The following is a 22,207-nucleotide window of genomic DNA, read 5'->3' as shown; positions in this document are numbered from 1 at the left end:
TAAATATTTTGGAGTGGCTTTCCCCGATAGCTGCAGCTTCCTTCGTGGGGATGTGTTAGTTAGTTCTTGCTCTGGAAATCAGGGTCTTCTGACATTTTTGCAACAAAATGGTTGCAATGCTCCAGTAGTGATCCTTTCCTAAGTTAACTTTTTTCTTTCTAACTTGGCTGCACTGTACTGATCACGACAAAATGGTCACAGATACGAAAGTCTTCGGCTATCAGCTGATTTATGGTTCTACACTCTTCGTCGAACCAATTTAGTCCAGTGTGCTTATACGCTTATATTTCCATCGATTCTTGGTAGATATTCGTTTAAAATTGATCCGTCGTTATCTTTATCAACAATACGATGAATTTTTATTCCTTACTAGAAGTTATTCGTGTATTTTAAAAGCGTAACAAAAGAGCGTGCTTTTAGTTTTATAGTAGTATGTATTTTGGAATTAAGTAAAGCAATTTTAGAAAAAAAATAAAATTGTTAATTGTTTAAATTATCTTTCGTATCTCTTTTCGCATCTTTTTACTTAAACATAATTTTTTGATTATGTGTAAAACACAAAAATAACCCTTATAGTCTGTATAAAGTATACCTAAGAATAATTCAGTTGATTTTAGTAAAAAATGTTAGTAACATGCGTGATATTTTATATTATTAAAAAAATCACATTTCTAACCCTATTGGATGAAGATAAAATTTACTTTTACACTTATCTAAAAAGCAAAAAAATTAAATATTTTGGTGTGTCAGCAGTGAACAATATTGGTCTGTCAATTACTGGAAGATTTTGTTCACTAACGAATCGAGAGTTGCCTTAAACAATGTTCTATGGCTTCCGTTTTAATGTATCAATGCATCTGCTTCGAAGCTTTCTATAGGTTATAAACCTCTGTAATCGAGAATCAATTTTCTAAGAGGGTTACATCTAAGAATTTTCACTTTTTCAGTAGAGAGGTTTTAAAATTCTCATCAATTTATTTCATTTATATTGTGCAGTGTTTATTGATATTGTAGGATTTAATGATTGAGTATGAAAGATTTCTGATCTTTTAATCGCTCTGACAAATTATTATTTTTATAAGATATCAGGTTTAGAAAAAAAACTTAGATATAACCCTCTTGAATAAAGAAATATTATCTTTTGAAGAAATTGATTTTGCTCATAAAGTTACATTTTAGAAATTGTATTGGTAAAGTATTATTAAAAATACCATTAGATCAATATTATTTAATAAAACTGATTAATAAAACATAAAAAAACTACGTAACTAGTTCGTATCCATTACACAACACAATATGAAACATAAAGCAACAATAATAACGATTGTTTTTCTTTACAAATTCTTATAAAAACTTAAATAGTATTTAAGGAACACATCGCTTTTTTTCTATTAAAGACAACAGTCTATTTTTCTTAGCTTCGGCGATTCCCACTTTTTTGTAAAAGCTTTCTTTAAAGCAATATTATTGATATTAATTTCACGCCTAGAACGCACAACTCCCACTTGATGACATTCTGCTTGATTAAAAGATGATTTATAATAAAGAATAGTAGGATTGTTGCGATCTAACATCAAGATCCTCACATCAGATATTTTAAAATTTTTGGGAATAGTAAGGTGTAAGTCTGCACACAAAGCTTTAAGATAAAACACGTCATTAAAACCCATTTCATGTACTTTATATATGGACTTCCAGTTTTTTTAGCTGTCCGAATAATGCACCCATATTGGTCAGGTACGTATATTGGACTTGATTTTTTATATTTTTTTATCTGTTTTTCTATCATAGCGTGGACACTATCCCCTTCACTCTGTCCATGTCCGGAGACAAAAAATTTATGAGTTATTGATTTTATGGGCAAAATAGTAGTAAGCAGTATTTTTTAAATATTTTGTTTCTCTGTGCTTCGTCTAATTTTTCGGAACACTTTAACTTGCATTTATTTCCACAGGGTGGTAAAAGGGTTTTAGCTGGCTGTAATATTTTGGATTTGGTTTTTGTGCCGTCTGCATTTTTAACAATTCTGGTAGATAAATAGGCTTCTCCGCCATTTCGCAATCTCTTTGAGTCTGCCTGTTGCCACGTTGCAGGCTGCCGAAGTTTCTTCCTACCCACCTTTTCATTGTTTGAAGGATGTTTAACTTTTATTTTTTTAATTGCATTACCTGTTGTTAATTTAACTTGCCTTTTAATGACAGGTGGATTAAAAAGAGGATCTGCATTCTGTCATCTGATCCATAAGGATCGGTTTTAGAATTTTGTGAACTGTTGTCTGTATCCGAAGTTGTGTTACTGCTAGATGATGACTTACTGCTAAATTATGACTTACTTCTTGATGATGAGTTACTGATTGAAGATGAGTCACTGCTTGAGAATGAAGTAGCTTTATCCATAGCTTTTTTAGGCAATTGAGTTTCTAAAAATAAGAATAATACCACTTATAATAATATTCACATTTTTAGTAACTTTAAAGCAGTGTATCTTTGTATTTTATCTTACCCAAAAAATTATTATTTCCATTGAAACATGTGTCATCATTTATCATAATAGGGCTGCTGAAGATTTTTTCAGATGGGTCTCTATTATTAATAAAATCTAAACTAATAATCTTTATACAAAAAATCCGGATTTTTTGATCTAAATAAGAACATAACAACAGGAGAATTTTCTATAGTATTCTATAATTTTCTATAGAGAAGGTTCTATAGTATTTACTGTATTACATGTATCATACATTATGTTTTGTGCATCTTTAAAAGAATTTTCCGAATTATCTTGCCCTTACTATCTTCATCATTTTGAAGATTTGCAAAAATACGATTCGTACGGCTGTTATTAAGTTATAATAATATATAAGTTATAATAATTTACCAATGCAAAAAAAGGTAATTCAAATATAACAAAATATCTTTAAACAATAAGGTTATATTTCACAAAACTACTTTTTACGCACACTACATTGCTTCTATTTTATGATATATTATCTAAAAGAAAGTTACAACTAAGAAAGTAACTTTCTATCAGAACATAATATTTACTTTTAACGTTATACTTTTAAGAAAAATGGGTATATCTTTACTTATAACTCTATATACCAAAAATAAATGTATAAAAATAATATTACCTTTGAGAAAAATGGTTCCAAACACAAATATCACCCTTTTAATTATATTAACTTATCTTTTGTCAATTATATTTAAAGATATAACTGTATTCTCTAAAATGAATAACGTTCAGTAAAAAAAAGGTTAAGTATATACTGAAATATAACTGTATTTTTCATAGTCAACTCGTTAAATTCGGGGAACGACAAAGAGTTGCATCTGCCATCTCTCGGAAACTAGCGTACTTACACATGTAACCATTTTTTCTATAGCAGAAGACATTATTTGGAAGCTATTGATGCAATAAAAAAAAACTTTAACATTTTGAGATGTAACCCTCTTCTTCCAAATGAACGATATATATTCAGCTTATTTGCTGGAAAATGTCGTATTTGACCATTTAATTAGTTTTTCCTATTGTGCGCCTAGTTCTTTTATTTATGCAAGGTAATTCATATTCTCACATAGCTGGATAGGTCATTTAAAATGTCCTTATCGTTGAAATTACAATAATATAATAGCAACATAACAATGATGGCAAACCGATTGACAATTAAGGGTCAGACACTCTCTACTACTAATTGCAATCAAATAATAAATGTAATAATTAAAGAATGAAGACTTCGCACAAACGTGGTGTTGAAAAAACGTCAGAGAAGTATAATTAATCATATTAATGTAATTACACATCGGTTTAATTTTTATATTTGAGATATTTTAAAATTGAAATATATCACACCATATTGCAATCCGCTGAAGAAGATTTTGTTTTCATAACAATAAATGTGATACACGACACATCGTATTGCTAAAAGCAAAAAAACCAAACACATTGTTTTGATTGTTTAGTGAATCATGTTAACACAAATTATTAATTGGGATCGACCCCGATTTGTGGCACAGTTTTCTAATATTTGTTATCTTATTTCACACGTTAGTCATCGCTGTGTAAAACTTCGTCTATTTGTATTTATTTGAGCTACCAATACGTATTTTTCTAGTCGATCGGCGAACAAGCAAAAGACACTAAGTTTATACAAGGATAGTCGTTCAGCATAAGAACTGCACATCACTACGAATGCGACTAACGAATAGACGAAGTTTTATAGTATTATATATAAAGGTGGGTACACATATGCGAGCCAAACGGTATACGTACTATTTTACATCGTACTGATCGCATACTTATCTCGATCCATGGAAAGCGACAAACCAACAACGAACACACATGTACGAAATGATTCATTTTATTTTTAATTTGGGTACTGATTTATGTTTCTGTTTGTTTAACAAAAATAAAAATATGTATAATAATCAGTTTACTGTTTTCTCCCGTCTCTCTAGGAAGGAACACGTCATTCACACAATGTCGATTTGATAAGACAATAAAAATGTTCGCTGCGTCTAGTAAGCGCCGTCCAAACTGAAAGACGAGCTTCCTTTGAAGTCGTGGAATAAACCGCAACAATTTGGTTCGCGACGAGTCACGATGAAACAGTACGCAAGCGGTTTTTTCTGCCGTACACATTAACGAATATAGCGTTCACAAACGGTTCGCGAACAGTTCTGCTCGAATATGTGTACCCGCCTTAATAGTACGCTATGATTACTTTAAAAATCAATCTCTGCTAGCTTATGTTCTACAAATACATTAGATACTAGAGAATTACACACTTAAACGCACTGCGTGGAGTTCTACAATATTTATTTTTGTATATTGGACTATTCAATATGTTTTGCTGATTCGATAAGAGATGGCGTTGCTATTAGCATAAATTTTTTTTGTTATATTGTTACAATCTTCATATAAACGTATATGAAGTTTCATTTCAATATGTCAATTTATTCATTATGTATAAGCCATTTAGTGTCGATGTGTATATTTTTTTTACAATGGAAAAAATCAAGTATCGTGAAGTGATTGAATTTTTATTTTTGTAATGTTTAAAAGCAAAGGAAATTTATCAGTGAATGTTTTAAGTGTATAAGAACTCTTCCTCTTTCAATTAGTACAGTAGAAAGATGGATTGCTGGATTTAAACGTGGTCGTAGAAGACGATCCACGTAAAGGACGTTCAAAAACAGCAACAAGACCAAAAATCGTAGAAAAAATACAGGATATCGTATTGGAAAATCGTGGAGTGCCTGAAAGAGATTTAGTAGAAGCCCTATGCATCTCATTGGGCAGTGTAAGCAATATTTTGACTGAAGTATTGGGTTGTAGAAAGCTGTGTTCACAATGGGTGCTGCATTCGCTAGCAATGGAACAAAAACACATCCGAATGCGACCTTCTCAGCAACATTTAAAGCGTTTTCGAAAAGAGAAAGTGGATTTTTTGCGACAATTTATCACTATGGATTAGACTTGGTATATCACCATGATCCTTAATCAAAACAAGAAGGTGAAGAGTAGTGTGAACCTGATTCTTCAGCTCCGAAACGACTTCGTGTCCAGAAATCCTCCAAGAAGGTGTCAGCATCAGTTTTTTGGGATGCGAAAGAAATTTTGTTTGTGGATTACTTACAAACTTTCTGAATATTATTGATATCTTTTAAACGAGCTAAACGAAACAAATCTTAAAAAAGACCCGGTTTAATTAAAGTTTGAATTGTTGGAGCAACCACCGTATTCACTAGATTTGGCCCCTAGTGACTTCCATCTGTTTTTATCAAATGATGAGTGTCATAACATCTGTGAAAGCTAATTTTGCAGCCCTTCCAGATTCTCACTTCGCGGAGGGAATTCATAAATTGGAATCTCGTTGGAGCAAGTGAATTGATGTTCAGGGAGACTATACTGAATAATAAAGTGTATTCCAAACCATATAATTGTGTTTTTCTTATCGAACCGCAAAAGGTATTGAACAGCCTATTATATAATTATCAACAAAACATTTCCCATGAATATATTCCCAATTTTAGCACTTTAACATTTTTATACTTTACCTTCAATACAAAAAATAGTGTCGACACCATAACTGGCGATAACCGAAAGTTATAGACAAAAAAATCTGACCTATAACAAGCTTACATACACACAAAAGCACATCTTCCCAATTAAAAGATCAATAAAAGCTTTATTCAAACAATGAATATTTACCGAAACTAAAGATCTTCTTTTACTCGTGGTCGTGTTGCAAAAATAAATTTAAGCTTGAAAATAAAAACAAAAAACAGTTGAATATCGATACATAAAATCTATAAAGTAATTTCAAAAATACAATTGATTAAAAGTTGAAATATATGAGGTTTGTGACAAAACTATCTGACTTTTATTCATAACTCAGCAATGCTTTATTTTTCGCCTTCCCGCTCGTAGCATCCATCGAGGTGATCTTCATTCGACTTCAAAACTTGGTACTTCGGTACTTACTGATTATTGTAAAGGCCTTCAGTGATATCGTTGCAATAACTATACTATTATAATCCATAAGAAAATTTCCATCGTTTTCTGCTCTTAGTTGTCAGCTTCCAATATCTGATTCCCATCTCTCGACATCTTACATCACTACATTTCTTTATCGGTCTTTCTCTCTTTTTTTGCCCTCAGGTACTCTACATCCAATATTCTTGACTTGCCTATTACCTTGCATCATTTCTAGATGTCCGAGCTATTCTAATCTACTTTTTGTTCGCTTCTTTTGTTATTAGAGTATTAGCATACAATTAGTACATTTCTACATTAGTTCGTCTTCTCCATTTTCCTCTACTACTTTTCCACCAAAAAATCTGCGAAGTAGATTTCTTGCTTCCAATCTCTTGAGTCTCGGCAACGTATAGCATTCTACGTCTAATTATATAGACCTAAGTACATATATTCGTCCACCTTCTCGAATTATACAACTGATCCATCCTCCTCTTCTAATTTAAAAGAACCTCTGGTGTTTATTCCCTTTTTGCTCGAGAGTTCCATGTACTTGGATTTATTAAATTAACTTTCAGTCTCATTGTAGAGCTTTTCCGAATCAGTCTTTTCGCTATACTTGTCAGTTCTTTTCCATTTCTTGCAATGAGAACCACATCATCAGCGTATGATAAGCATTGGTGCTCTTTGTACAAAAGAGTACCATATCTATTTATCTATTTGTCCCACTAACCCTTACAATCTTTCCTAGAACTATATTGAATAGCAAGATAGAGACACGGGTCTCCTCATTTCTGCTTATGTGGTTATTCCATTCTTTTTTCTATTTTGTGTCCATTCATTTATACACTGTACGTTACATTTTCTTCTAATGTTTTCACTTCTCTTTCGATCTCTCAGCCTATTTCCTGCAATTCTTCTCAGTACTCTCATCTCTGCCGTTTCCAGTAGCCTTTGCGTTGTGGCTCTATCGGGTCTTGTTTCTGAGGCATATATCATTATTGGACTATTCTTTCTGGTACTTTTATCGTTTCTATTAATTTGTTTCTGTCTATTATATCGTAGGCGGCCTTGTAATCAATAAAACGTAATTGTGCTGAAATATTTATTCATAGCAATTGATCATGATTTGTTTTAACATAAAAATTTGATCGGTTATTTTTTGATAAGTATGGCGACCACTTTGTATATTACCTCAAACAAGGATATTTCTCTATAATTTGCGCATTCAGTTCTATCCCTGTATTTCCTCAAACTTTCGCAGCTCTTCAAAATTAAATTAAGATTGCACTTTCGTTTTTCGTTTATGCTTTTTAATTATTGCATCTCTCAAATTAATTCAAACCAAAAAAATGATCTGAGGCTACGTCTGCCTCTCTCCACGTTTTCACATTTCTTTATTCACATATCATGAAATTGGAAAACTTCTCTTGTATTAAAATTTGGTCTTTTTGGTTAGCTGCTAAAGTCCGTTTAAAGACTACTTTTCTGGACCAGTAAATCTATCATGTAATCTACTACCAATTTAATAACATTTAAAGGGTGTTTACCCATCTAGTTAATGGCTTTAAAAATGTATACCTAGTAGCAGCACTGAAAATGGAATATTTATTCCTAAAACGTTCTTCCATTTAGCCCGAAAGGGTTCTTGTAAACATCCTTTTTATAAAAAAATTTTTACTAAATTTTTTTAGACTTTCCTAAGTACTTTAAATAAATGTATTGTTAAATATTGTGTTCTGGTGTTTTAGTTTTCGGTTTTTTACTGTTAATATTTTGTATCACGAAAGTTTTAATAAGGAATTTAGCAGTTGACAGCAACACAGATTTTATTTCGTAGACTATATACAAACAATTATTCTATTTACAATATATACAAATCTAGTAGAGGCAAATTTACCACTCTCGGTAGGTTACAAGGATAGGAATATGCGCTGTGGACGTTCGGTACGGGTTATAGAATAAAAATCCTTCTTATCCTCGACCAGCTGTAGGCGAGTAGTACTTAGTAAGGTACGGATAGTTTAACTTAGCCAGCTAAGCACTATGCATATTCGGAAACGCTAATTAAAACTCAACGCGCTGGAAGACAAATTCCTTGTCAATCAGTCGCAGTATACCTAGTCAGCTCAGCACGCAATAATAAATATACCTTGTAGCCAAATACCTTAGATTACAGAAACCATTTCTTTAATCTAAGCCAAATACTAATCCCCAATATGCAACGTGCAAACATCAGGATTGGCCGGGACACTTCTGAATAGCTTCAAATACGAAGAGGAGTAAGGCAGGGCTGCATTCTGCCCCCGCTACTATTTAACATCTATTCTGAGTTCGTTTTCAATAAAGCAGTGGATAATGTTCAATGTGGTATAAAAATGAATGGCGTCAATATTAATAATTTGAGATATGCGGATGACACAGTGTTAATCGCAAGCAATTACGAAGAACTTCAACATCTAATTAATAGGATTACCACAACGTATGATGAATATGGCCTTAAGCTAAACACCGCAAAGACAAAGGTGATGGTCGTCAGTAAAACTCCAATACAACCGGAAGTGGTAACAGCTTATGGTGAACAACTGGAGAGTACTAACAGTATCACTTACCTTGGTTGTAATCTAAATGAGAACTGGGACATGAGCAAAGAAATTAGAATACGGATAGAGAAGGCCAGAGCTCCATTCTTTAAGATGAAGAAACTGTTATGTGGAAACAATATTACTTTAAGTCTGAAAATTAGATTAGTGAGATGTTATGTGTTCTCTACTCTTTTGTATGGTGTCGAAGGTTGGACTTTGACGGATACACTTCTCAAGAAACTGGAAGCCTTTGAAATCTGGGTGTATCGGAGAATCCTACGAATAAGTTGGGTGGATAGAGTGCGTAACGAAGTTGTTTTGTATCGGATGGGAAAAGTTACGGAAGTCGTCAAAACAGTTAAAAAACGCAAACTTGAATATGTTGGCCATGTTATGCGCCACCCAGAGAGATATAATATACTCCATTTAATAATACAAGGCAAGATAGACGGAAGAAGTGGGCCAGGTCGAAGAAGAACGTCATGGCTTAGAAACCCGAGAGATTGGTTTAACAGATCCTCTGCATCTCTTTTCCGAGCTGCCGTCAACAAAATCACTATAGCCAATTTGATAGCCAACGCTCGATAATCGAGCTCGGCACATGAAGAAGAAGAATATGCAATGTTTGCGAGAATTTATGTCATCATAGTGGTAGGAGAGGTAGCTAACGTAGAACGTCGGTCTGGGCACCCATTCGGTGGCGCTATTCGTTGTGACGCTGCACCGTAGCGATTTCTAGGACAATTCGTTACACATTTATTGTACTAGTAAGATTTTAATTGAATGTTACTCTACAAGGGAATATAACAATTTTTTATTCCATGAAATATTTTTGTCTTATGGACTACCTAAACTCTGACGTCACAATGGGCGGGGATTTTAAAAACATTTCCAAACAAATCTGTTTTACGTGTATTTCTCCCATAAGAAGTTGGAAATATTGATTTTTTTTAATATTTAAAGAATAAATAAGGACTTTTGGTCATGAATATTCATTCTGTGCGATTGGAATTATTTTTTGTTCGTAAATTTATGAGAATATCAAAGTATTAAGATATGTACTCTTAAAGTTCAAATTTTAAAGTTATCTTTTGTTTAAAACTTTAATTGTTTTTTTTCTTTATTTCAAGGGTTATTTCAAAATTAATCAATAAACCATTGAATTTATTTACGAAGTTGAAAAAGATTTAAATTAATGTTTTATTCTTTTTTAGGTGCCTGTAATTTTATCCCATAAAAAGTCTAAAGATGTTTGTTTTGTAGTTAATAAAGACTGTAGTTTAAGAGGTGAATAAGGACTGTTATTTTATTATTACGTCCATCTAATTAATACAATGGTTATGGCTTTGCTCCAAACTGTAAACATTACAGTGAGCAAAAAACATGTAAGTTTACATGCAAGTTTTTTGTATTCCTTTCTAAAATTTCAGAGAGACAGAAGTGGATAAATCTCATGAGGTAGAAGTAGTTGTTAGTTTGTTTTAATATTGCTTATATTTCACATATTCTGTGATTGTCTTTTCAGATTTATACTATGTATCTGTCATGATTTTTTAAAGATAATTTAAAATGTAATTGTGCTATTTGCATGTTAGACTAAAATTATTGATTTACATTAAAATAAACCTGATAAAAACAACAACAAAATACCTTAAAATAAAGAAAAAAATAATTAAAGTTTTAATATTACCTTAAAATATGAACTTTGACAGTAAATATCTTAATACTTTGATATTCATACTTCAGAAATTCACGAATAACAATTAATACCAATTGCAGAGAATGAATGTTCATAACCAAAAGTCCTTATTTATTCTTTGAATAAATGAAAATATTATTTGCTTGAATTTCTAATTCAAGCCAATGTTGATTGTTTTCTTCAATATACGGGGTGTAGTTCACATAAAGTGGGTACCAAAAGGTCAGACAGTTATTACTCTCACTATTTAGAGATTTGATGAAGCCTGCAAGAAAAAATTCGCAAAACGAGGTCAGAAATATGTACAGAGAAGTCCTGAAGCCTCCATGACGACAACACGTCTCTGTAAGGTACTGTTTGGCCACAGAACAGATTACAGTCATGGAGCACCCAAACTATTCGCCAGATTTAGCACCCTGCGACTTCTATCTGTTCCCAAAAATCCAATCTTGCTTGAAAGGAACCCGCTACGAGTCATTGGAGGACGTCGGGGAAAAAGAAAAATTATTGAGAATTGTTAAATGAAGATGTTATACCAACAATCTCGGAACTTAATTGTCAGAACTAGTATTTGCGGAATATATCGATTTCCGTGTAGTATGCTTTGTATTATTTCTTTTAAAGATGCAATTCAGCACACAATTAACTTATACACCTATTGTTTTTATTTCAGTCACATTCTATTTGTCATTCAATATATGTGTAGAATATGGATACTAACCATAAAACCTTCGTTTCAAAGGTTGAATATTAACGTTTAATTGAGCCAGTTATTCTTTGTATAAATTATTTTCTTAAAGGCGACCTTCAGTTCTTCATTTCTTTATACTAAAGGATTTTGTTTCATTATTCTTTATCATGCAATGTTCAATAATTTATATATTTGTTCTTTCTCTTTTCCCACCGATTTTTCCAGCTTTTTCATGAAAGTTATAGAATAACACGTTTGGAAAAATGATATCTAGTTTCTTGACTATCTATATTCTTTGCCAATATAAATCCTGCCAATGCCAGTGCTACTCTTCGAGCGATTTCCGCACTTTGATTCTCTTTGTCAAGTATCAGAATTTTTCCTAGGTAGATATTTTCCAGGACTTATTCTATCTCACTGTCATTTATAGTTAGTTATACGGTTATACGTCTGGGGTCGTCTGTGTTTGTCACATTCATTTTTACGCCGACATATTGGGAGCTATCCGCGAGTTCCTTCATCATAATTTGTAATTCCTCGAATGTGTTCGCTATAATCACGATGCCGTCGGCGAATCTGAGGTGATTTAACTTGTTGCCATTAAAGTTGGTGCCATATGTTGACCAATTTGTAGTTTTGAAGACGTCTTCTAGGGCTATATTATCAGAGATTATTTAGAGATTACAACATCTTGTTATCTCTAAAGATATACTTACCGGCTTAAACGTTCTTCCTCTCGGACCTTCCTCAGTCTGGAAAAGTCGTCATCATCGTCATCCGTAACGGATCCTCCAATGCTAACTTTATCTGGATCGTCGTTACCTTCATGTGATGCAGTTGGAGCTGATGTAGATATATGTCCAAAGGGATCGTATACGTTAGGATCTCTGAAATAAAAATAAAGTTTGGTACAAAGAAGAGTTTTCCACGACAGAGGTTTTATACTGGACTCACTAACGTGCTTGAACTTCGTAAGTTGTTCTTTTCAATTTCGGACTGTCTGCTTTTATCTCATCCTCGGTTGCGAAGTTTGAGGACAGTCGATTTATGATGAAAGTTGAAGATGTACTTACACATAAAGAAATACGACCATATATTAGTTATAAACAAGGAAATTTTCTTACTCGTAAAGAAAGTGAAGTAAATGCTTCATTTCACCTATACATCTCGGAATGAGAAGGGTTAAGTTAATAAAATAAACAATTGAAAAGAAAGCCGTAAAACTATAGTAACTTAGCTTAAACTTAGAGTTATATCTTAACCACACACAACCTCCAGATTTCATATAAAAAATGTACAGTTCAACTAAAAACGGTCATTCCTAAGTGCTCTAAACATTAGCTTAGAAAATGAAAGTATTTTTTTTTATGAAAGCGGTCCTGTAAAAGCTTCTACAAAACTTGGGATAAATCATTTATTTCTAGTTGTTTACCTGAGTTGTCTTGAATACTATTAAGGGGGTATGTCCACGCCGCAGTTAAAATGAGTGGCATTCAAATAAACTAACGTTTAAAATTCTTTGAGTGATGAATTATCTGAACAGCGACATTGTTGCTAGCCATGCCAAGTACTGGAAATTACGATCGGTACAGTTCGCTCTCAATCGACAGTATTCTTCAATGTAGGTAGATATTAGTTATTAGTTGAAGTTTCACAAATTCTAAGTTTCGGATTGGGTGATTGGAGCATTCGATACAATTTTTGTATGGTATTGTTGTTTATTTTCTCTTGAGGTTGAGTTGATGTTGAGTGTTGTTTTTTTAGTTTTATAAACATTTTAAATAGTGCATATCGGTCTTGTTTCCCAATATTGGTTCATTGAATATTTTTTAACAATTCCAAGTATCTAAGTAATCATATTTTTCTTCATTTTTTTTGTGTAGAAAATTATTAGAATAGGAAAAGCTAATGTTGTACAAACAAAATTTTACTTATCTCTCTAATCAATAACAAATACCTTTTTATAATAATTTGATGACCATAATACTTCAACAAAAGAGGCTTTTTGATAATATGCCTAAGGGTAAATTATCACTAATAGACACACAACGTTCATTCACTTGGAAATATTTTATTACTTGTTGTATTTAGACAGCATTCAGACGGCAATTCTTAAGTCTTTACCTGCTCAAAAATATTTTAAACTGATAAAGAAATTTGCAATTGCTTGAAATACAAGTAAATAATGATCAAAAAAGGGATTATGCTAATTCTCAAGTGAATAAAAATTGAGATGCTATGTATTTATAAAAACAGTATTTCTAAGAAATCTAAAATATGTAAGTCAGTTGAAAAACAGCGTCAATACAATAACAATTTTTTTCATATCGAATGTCAAAACAGGCGAAATTTTCTTTCCCATGTGCTTGACTTGAAGAGAAGACTTTGAGAAGAATATCCATAAAGCAACTTGGATATCACCAAATGGACGCACCACAAATCAAATTGACCATGTTATAATTGACAGAAGGCACTTTACAAACCTAATGGACGTAAGGAGTTACAGAGGCGCAAATATTGACTCAGACCATTTTATGGTAAGGGCCAAGTTACGACAAAGAATTTCCAATGCCAAGAAAGAAAGGGACACTAGACAAGTAAAATATAATTTACATATACTAAAAAATGAAAACAAAGAGAAACAGTTCCAGTCACATATAAAAGAAACCCTAGAACACACCTGGGCAGTCGACCAATCAAGCACGGAAATGTGGAACAACTGCAAGGAGGCTCTGAAATTAGCAGCCGAAAGCACATTGGGAATATCCCGAACCCAAGAAAGAAACGACTGGTTCGACCAAGACTGCAAAAAAATAACAGATGAGAAGAACGAGGCATTTAGGACCATGCAACAACGAAAAACTAGAACAACAATAGATAGATACAAAAACTTAAGGAGAGAGGAAAAACGCATACACCGAAAAAAGAAACGAGACTCGGAAAATGACATATTAGAACGGCTCGAAAGCCATATGAGTCAAGGAGAAACAAGAAAGTTATATCATCAAATAAATAGTATTAGAAAAGAATTCAAACCAAGAATCAACTATTGTAATGATAAGGAAGGTAACTTACTTACCAACAAAGAGGATATCCTTTTACGATGGGTAGAGCACTTTCGAGAGTTGCTGGAAGGGGAACCTACTAACAATATAGAGCTGGAATATCGAAATGAGGAACTCGTGGAACCCCCCTCGGTAGATGAAGTGAAAATATCTATAGAAAAACTAAGGAACCATAGGTCCCCAGGTAGCGATGGCATCCCAGCAGAGTTATTTAAGCACGGTGGAGAGCAGCTCACCAAGGTGATGCGAGAAATTGTTTGTAGAATTTGGTCTGAGGAGCAAATGCCTGAAGAATGGAGCTTAGGCTTAATTTGCCCGTTACACAAAAAGGGAAACCAACTGGAATGCAATAATTACCGCGGAATTACTCTCCTAAATACAGCATACAAGATATTGTCAAATATTTTGCACGAGAGATTAAAGCCTTATACTGAAATATTTCTAGGAGAATATCAGGCGGGATTCAGGCGTGGACGTTCAACCATTAACCAGATCTTTATACTACGACAGATCCTCGAAAAAGCGCAAGAGTTTAACATAGATATGTATCATATTTTTGTCGATTTTAAAGCGGCATATGACAGTGTCTTAAGACCAAGTCTTTACAATGCTATGAATGAGTTGGGAATTCCAAAAAAACTCATATGTTTGATAAAAGTGACAATGGCGAAGATGCTATCAGCAGTTAAAATTCAAAACGACTCGTCAACCCCATTTCAAATACATAGGGGGTTAAGGCAGGGAGATGCCCTGGCGTGTCAGCTTTTTAATGTCGCCTTGGAAAAAGTTGTACGAGACGCTAATTTAGATAGCAGGGGAACAATATTTAATAGATCAGTCCAAATTCTAGCATATGCAGACGACGTGGACATTATAACAAGAACTAGGGCGAGAACTGCGGAAATCCTAACCGAGCTAGTAGCAGCAGCAGAACGAATGGGGTTACAGATAAATCAAAATAAAACCAAATTCATGGCGACTAACACAAACACAAGAGCTGGAAATGTTGACACAAATTTAATCATCAATGACCAAAACTTCGAAGCAGTCAAAGAGTTCATATATCTAGGGACATCGGTTAACCCCAATAATAACACATCTGAGGAAATAAAAAGGCGAATAATAATTGCAAACAGGTGTTATCATGGTCTATCAAAGTACTTAGCTAACAAACGTCTGTCTCAAAAAACTCGTATAAGGCTGTATAGAACACTGATAATTCCCGTTCTCACATATGGATCAGAGGCATGGACGCTAACGAAAACAGATGAATCCGCTCTATCCATTTTTGAAAGAAAGGTGCTACGCAAGATATTCGGAGCGGTCTGTGAGAACGGAGTATGGAGGCGTAGATATAACTTTGAACTGCAGAATATCTACAAGCATACGTTTGGTGGTAAAGATATTACCACTATAATTAAGCGAAACCGCCTGCAGTGGGTAGGACATGTAGCCCGGGCCCCTGAGTCAAACATGATAAAAAAGATTCTAACAGCGCAACCCGTAGGAATGAGAAGACGGGGTAGACCAAAGCTAAGGTGGATGGACGGGGTAACACAAGATGCCGAGAAGATCGGAGTCGGCAACTGGAAAATGCAAGCGAGGGACAGAATAGAATGGCGTAGAAAGCTTGAGAAGGTCGAGGCCCTCTAAGGGCTGTAGCACCAAGATGATGATGTGCTTGACTTGAAGACGAACTTGTACATGAAGAAATACAACTTTATAGTAGGTATAATCACAAAGATTTGTTGAAAACTTGGAAATTTTCTTACTCTTTAGTAAATGTTTTATTTGACCTATTCACCTCGTCATGGGATTGGCGCTAGTACCAGTTGAGTAAATAAAATAAAAAATTTAAGAAAAAAAAACAGCTTTAAAGAAATATTCTAACTTATAAGAACTATAAACAATAGAAACGTTACTTACAATGTGTGAAAACTATTTGAATGAGGAACATCTATAGGCGTAGAAGGTGATGGGGGACCAAATAAGCTCATAACCGTTGGCCGAGATTCTTTAAATGACCTTTGGGACGTAATTGTTTGTTGTTCATCAACCTAAAACATAAAAAACGTTCCAGCTGCATTACTAATGATTCAGAATTTGATATTGTTTTTTAATAAATTGTGAGGTTCAAAAATAATTTTTTTCTAGAGCTGTTACTTTCTTACAAACAGTCATTGGAAAATGCCTCGATAGAATATCAAAGAAATTTTTTAAAATCAATATCTTTAAATTTTTACCACTTACCTCTTCAATAACATCATCTGTTATCTTTTTTATGCTTCCAGCTGGCTTTGGAAAAGACTGTGGTACTAAGTTGTTCAACTCGTTCGCCTCTACTTTGGCATCAGTCTTGCTTTCGTCTTTGCTGAAAAACCTTTTTAACATATTCGTCACCGAATTTTGTCTGGACATTGAATCTGAAACAAATAAAAAATGATACACGTCAAATGAATAAAAGACGAGGAGTACGACACGGATATTTACTGCCCCCTTTCCTTTTTAATATGGCATCAGAAAGATATTTAAAGAGGTTGTTGTGGAGTTGTTCTTCTCCTCTAAGCAGAGAACCAAACTTCTATAGTTGTTGATTATAACGACGCCAATTAAACAATCTTTGTCGAAGCAAAGTAGATGTTAAAGAAATAATATGACAGCGATTTAAGATTTTTATTTTACTTTAGCTCTGCTGATTTTACAACACACGTGGGCAGAAAACGAGGAAAACCAATTTTAGGTGAGGGAAGATTTTACGATCTTTTTTGGCTCTTTACTTTTGTAAACTCAAAACACAGCTATTAAAAAACCCTTTTAATGAAACGTCGTAAAATAGAACCACAAATACGGCAGGTGTGTAGAAATGATTAGTTAAAATTGTTTTTTGTTTGCTGTTTAGAACCATAAAAGGAGCGCTGACCTGGTGGCGCCTCAGATATAATGTAAATAATAGTTCTTGAAATATATACAAAAGGGTCTGATTTATGAGGTAATAAATTTTTAAAAGACATTTAACGAAATTTGAATTTTTTTATGATAAATAAACATGTTACAGAGACGTAACAGAGGTAGTAGAAGACGCAACTAAAGGCATATCAATTAATGGAACACTAGTAAAGATTCTCAGATATGAAGACGATATGATACATTTGCGGATAGCAGAGAAGGGTACAGATTTTGGTTGATCGCACTATGCAGTAATGCGGAAGCTATGAAATGGCTCTGAATACAAAAAAAAACAAAAATCATGATTGTCAGTACAAACAAGACTGAAGACGAAAGAATCTACGTTAAATGAAAAGCTTTAGAGAAAATACCCAGATACAACTACCTGGAATGGAATGGAAAGCTGGGAATAGAAATTAGAACTGGAGTATTGAGATGCTACATAGTCTTTATCCTCTGGTGTTATCAAAGAATGTAGAAAATATCATAAGCACAGCAATTGACAAACAAGGAAACCTTATGAAGGATGAAAAAAGAAAAAGAAATACTCAACACTATTAAAGAATGAAAAATGAGCATTTTAAATACAGCGTATGCAGCAGATAGTTCACATCTTGTTAGCGTGTTATTAAGGCACAAAGTATTTAAAATATGTTTGCCGTTTTCAGAATTTCCCAATGAGACGGCATTCAGAACACACGCGGAAGTCAGACACGCGTTCAAAGAATTCGACCAGTCTGATTGTATTGTTGCAGTGGAAGGTTGGTTGTCGGCTTATTTATTTTGTTACGTTCGCGTATAGACCGTTTTGTCTTATTAAAATGGCGGACTCTATACCAGGACCTTCAAAATGTAAAACTGTGTAAACGTAAAGTACTGGTGAAAAATCCTAATAAACTAAGTGAAAGTGAGAGGTTGGCTTTGTTATATGAATCTACTGACGAGGAGGACTTATTCAGTAATCATTCTATTGGCATTAACACTGATTCTGATTTCGAGGGCGTTTCTTCAGAATCCGAGGAGTATTCAGACGATGATAGAGAGAGTAAGTTTTTATATTTTATGTGATAACAATATTATTAATTTTTTTTATTGTTACAGTAAATGAAATGCCGATTCAAATCCAAGATGACGTTCCCAACGAAAACGAAACTATGTTAGAACACTCATTTCCTGACTGGACAAATATTCCTATGAATATGAAAGATTTTATGTTTTTGAAAACAAATGAACTTTTGGTTCAACCAGGTGGCAATGACCCAATCGATTATTTTAAAATGATATTTGATAATGACATTTTGGATTTAATCGTTAGCCAAACCAACTTGTATGCAGAAGAGATATTCCTTTCTAAACATATACGAGAAAAATCAAGAATTACAAATTAAATAGACTCAATGATTACTGGAAATCTCATCCATTATTTAATTTAAAATGTTTTTCGGAGCATATGAGTAGGGATCGTTTCCTTATCATAATGAGGTGCTTACATTTTGCTAGAAACCCAGCCAGTGGAGAAGAAGTTCAAGATCGATTGTACAAAGTACGACCTATAATAACGTTCTTTACTAATAAAATGTCTGCTGTTTATTATCCTGGAAAAAACCTTTCACTTAATGAGTCAATGGTACTATGGCGTGGACGCTTGGTATTCCGACAATATATCAAAAACAAGCGTCATAAACACGGGATAAAACTCTATATTCTTACAGATTCAAGTGGTTTAGTTCTAAAATCTTTAGTCTACACTGGAGTCCTGGATGATGGCGGTGGAAAAGTCCACACAACAAAAGTAGTTTTACAGCTACTTCAGGAATATTTCTACCAAGGACATAGTGTATACATGGACAATTTTTATAATTCCTATGAACTAGCTAAAATATTAACAAATTGAAGTACTTACTGCACTGGAACACTAAATGTGGGAAGGAAGCATAATCCCAAAGACGTTATTGAAAAAAAAACTAAAAAAAGATGAGCGAATTGCTTATTTTTCTGATATTTTAGTTGGTAAATGGAAGGACAAACGTGACGTTCTTTATATCTCTAATGAATTTGGAAATGAAATGACGGAATTTGGTGATAGAAGGAATAGACCCAGAGAAAAACATACTGCAATTTTTAATTATAATAAGCATATGGGGGGTGTCGATCGGCAAGACCAACTAAACTCTTACTACCGCTGTGAAAGAAAATCATTAAGGTGGTACAAGAAGTTGGGCATACATTACATACACTTGATGCTAATGAACTCGTACTTGCTACATAAACAATTTGTTTTACGTCCGATGAGCCTTTATGACTACCAGTCAGTTTTGGAAAAACTATTAAACATTGAGATTTGAGATGAATAACAAAACAATCCAGATTATTACCAAAATTTTGGCCAAGGACAAACAAGGAAAAATAGTACGAAAGCGATGTAGAGTGTGCTCTGGCAAGAAAATCCGTAAAATGTCGCTTTACCACTGCCAACAATGTACAGAAGAGTCCGGATTATGTGTCTAATGTTTTAACGATTACCATCAATAGTGCAACATTTTGTGTTATACATATAAACAAATTACGTAGTTATGTGTTATGAATTTGAAGTTTTTTTTATTGTTCATCTAGTGTTTAAGTTTTTATTACTTTTTGTTTTGTTTTTTACTTAGTTTCTTAAAATTGTCTTCAATAAACTTTTAAAGTATTAAAAAATATATTGACACGCATGCGTGTCAGTCAGAACATGCCAAAAAATTTATACCTAGGTGCGTCCGACACGCATGCGTGACATTGATAAAAAAACAACTTAACTCTCTATATATGGGCTTCAGTTTAGTACTAAAGCAATTATAAAGCCTAAAATATTAAAATTTTTAGAAAAAAAAAATGCCGCACCCGCAACTCATCTATCATAGAAGTCAGCAGCGAAAGTGTTAAAGGATGAGGCACACTAAGAAGAAGAATCAGGTTTAATTATTTAGCACTGCTTAACTTATTTAATTGCTTTACTCACCAGGTACAGATTTTCCGATCAAGGAACTCTGGGATCCCCTTGATCTAAACGAACGTGGCCTTGGCTTCGCGGAAAACGTTATGGGACCCCCATCCAACCCCGTCGCGTACGACTGCATATCATCCATTTTAGTTCCCGGATACAGAACGTTGTGAGGTGTATTAAGTTCTAGGTCTTGCGGCCTGGTTGCTATATTAGCGGTAGAAGGTAACGGATGGGTATCTCTGATGGCACGAGCGGCTTCTGTGTAAGGCAATTCTTGTGGGAAAACTTCATCCCAGTACTGGTCTTTTACTAGTTCTGGGTGATCGTGGTGAATTTCGTCAACTATTAAATACGATACCTTGAAAATTAAACCAAAATATGAGTGTTACGACTAGACATCAAGATATCTATTAAGTAGGTATATGTTACACTGATATATATCATAGCATACCTGAAGATTTCTGTCTACCATCCAATTTACTTCGAAATCATCGTCATCATCCCCGAAAGGGTTAATCATCGATTCGGCCACTTTCAACCAGCCGATGTAAAAGAAAAATTGTAAAGTAGTAAAAATTGGAAAATACAAATCGAATTTGTATTTGTTATCCTTGGTCCATTGGTGGGCCATTATATTCGTAATGAAATAACTATATACAGCTAAAGTTACTACCTAAAAATAAAAATTACCTAAGAAGTATTAAATGCTTTGCTTTATTTATAGGGATGTTAACTATTATACTGTACTGTACTATTTTACCCTGTATAAGGTTATAATACACAATAGTATTTACGGAGCTTCAAACGAGAATAAACAAAATTTAAATGTTTATTGTATAAATTTAACTTTATTTGACAGGGCTGCGTCTTGTCGCCATCACTGTTTAGTGCATACTCACTCAGAGGAAATATTCAAAAAAGCATTAGAACATGAAGTAGCAGGCATATCAATAAATGGGGCCTACCCATACGTGAAATTAGAAATGCCGATGATACAATACTAATAGCAGAAAATATTACAGATCTACAAAGAATTTTAGATAAGGTTGTTGCAGCGAGTGAAGAATTTGGTCTGTCAATAAACATAAAGAAAACAAAATTCATGGTTATATCAAAGAAAAATATTAGATACATCAATCTACACGTAAATAATAAGACGATAGTTCAGAATTATAACTATTTTGGGGCAAACGTTAATGAAACAAACGATTATACCAAAGAAATTAGAGTTAGAATAGAAAATCCTAGAAGTGCATTCTATAATATGAAACAAATATTATGTTGTAGAGACCTCAGAATAAATCTTAGAAAACGAGTACTAAAGTGCTATGTATTATCTGTTCTTTTGTATGGTGGGGAGACATGGACTTTAAATAAACAATGTGTCAATAAATTGGAAGCATTTGAAATGTGGACATATCGAAGAATGCTGAGAATCTCCAGGAGAGACAAATTAACCAATGAAGAAATACTAAGAAGAAAAGAGAACAGCAGGGAGATACTGGATTCCATCAAAATAACAAAACTAGAATAGATAGGAATTCCTAAAACTAATAATGCAGGGAAAGATTCAAGGAAAGAGCATAGGTAGAAGAAGAATGTCCTGGCTGAAAAACCTCAGAGAATGGTTTGGATGCAGTTCAACTGAACTATTTCGGGCTGTAGTGTCAAAAGTTAGAATAGCAGTGATGATTGCCAACCTTCGTCGCGAAGATGGCACGTAAAGAAGAAGAAAAATGTTTATTTTCAAATTGCCTTGGGTAAATC

At 33.6% G+C, this 22,207-nt stretch overlaps 1 protein-coding gene across 2 annotated transcripts in view; it reads right to left on the bottom strand.

Annotated features, from left to right (window-relative positions):
• Nucleotides 1-22,207, bottom strand: part of Best1 (bestrophin 1) — a 91,725-nt gene that overhangs the window by 5,568 nt on the left and 63,950 nt on the right. Inside the window, exons 6-11 of one of the 2 annotated variants that reach the window (XM_072539913.1) lie at nucleotides 20,892-21,113; nucleotides 20,456-20,798; nucleotides 16,762-16,934; nucleotides 16,438-16,568; nucleotides 12,163-12,333; nucleotides 6,208-6,260 (exon numbers count right to left, since the gene is read on the bottom strand). In XM_072539913.1, the coding sequence (XP_072396014.1) occupies nucleotides 6,227-6,260; nucleotides 12,163-12,333; nucleotides 16,438-16,568; nucleotides 16,762-16,934; nucleotides 20,456-20,798; nucleotides 20,892-21,113 (1,074 nt within the window). In that variant the 3' untranslated portion in view covers nucleotides 6,208-6,226. The remainder of the gene's footprint in view (nucleotides 1-6,207; nucleotides 6,261-12,162; nucleotides 12,334-16,437; nucleotides 16,569-16,761; nucleotides 16,935-20,455; nucleotides 20,799-20,891; nucleotides 21,114-22,207) is intronic. The other variant, XM_072539912.1, reaches the window with a different exon arrangement.

The sequence above is a fragment of the Diabrotica undecimpunctata genome, chromosome 8 (assembly GCF_040954645.1).
Source record: "Diabrotica undecimpunctata isolate CICGRU chromosome 8, icDiaUnde3, whole genome shotgun sequence".
Lineage (NCBI taxonomy): Eukaryota > Metazoa > Arthropoda > Insecta > Coleoptera > Chrysomelidae > Diabrotica > Diabrotica undecimpunctata.
The sequence above is the reverse complement of the archived record's forward strand: the minus strand, read 5'-3'. Positions and strand labels throughout refer to the sequence as shown.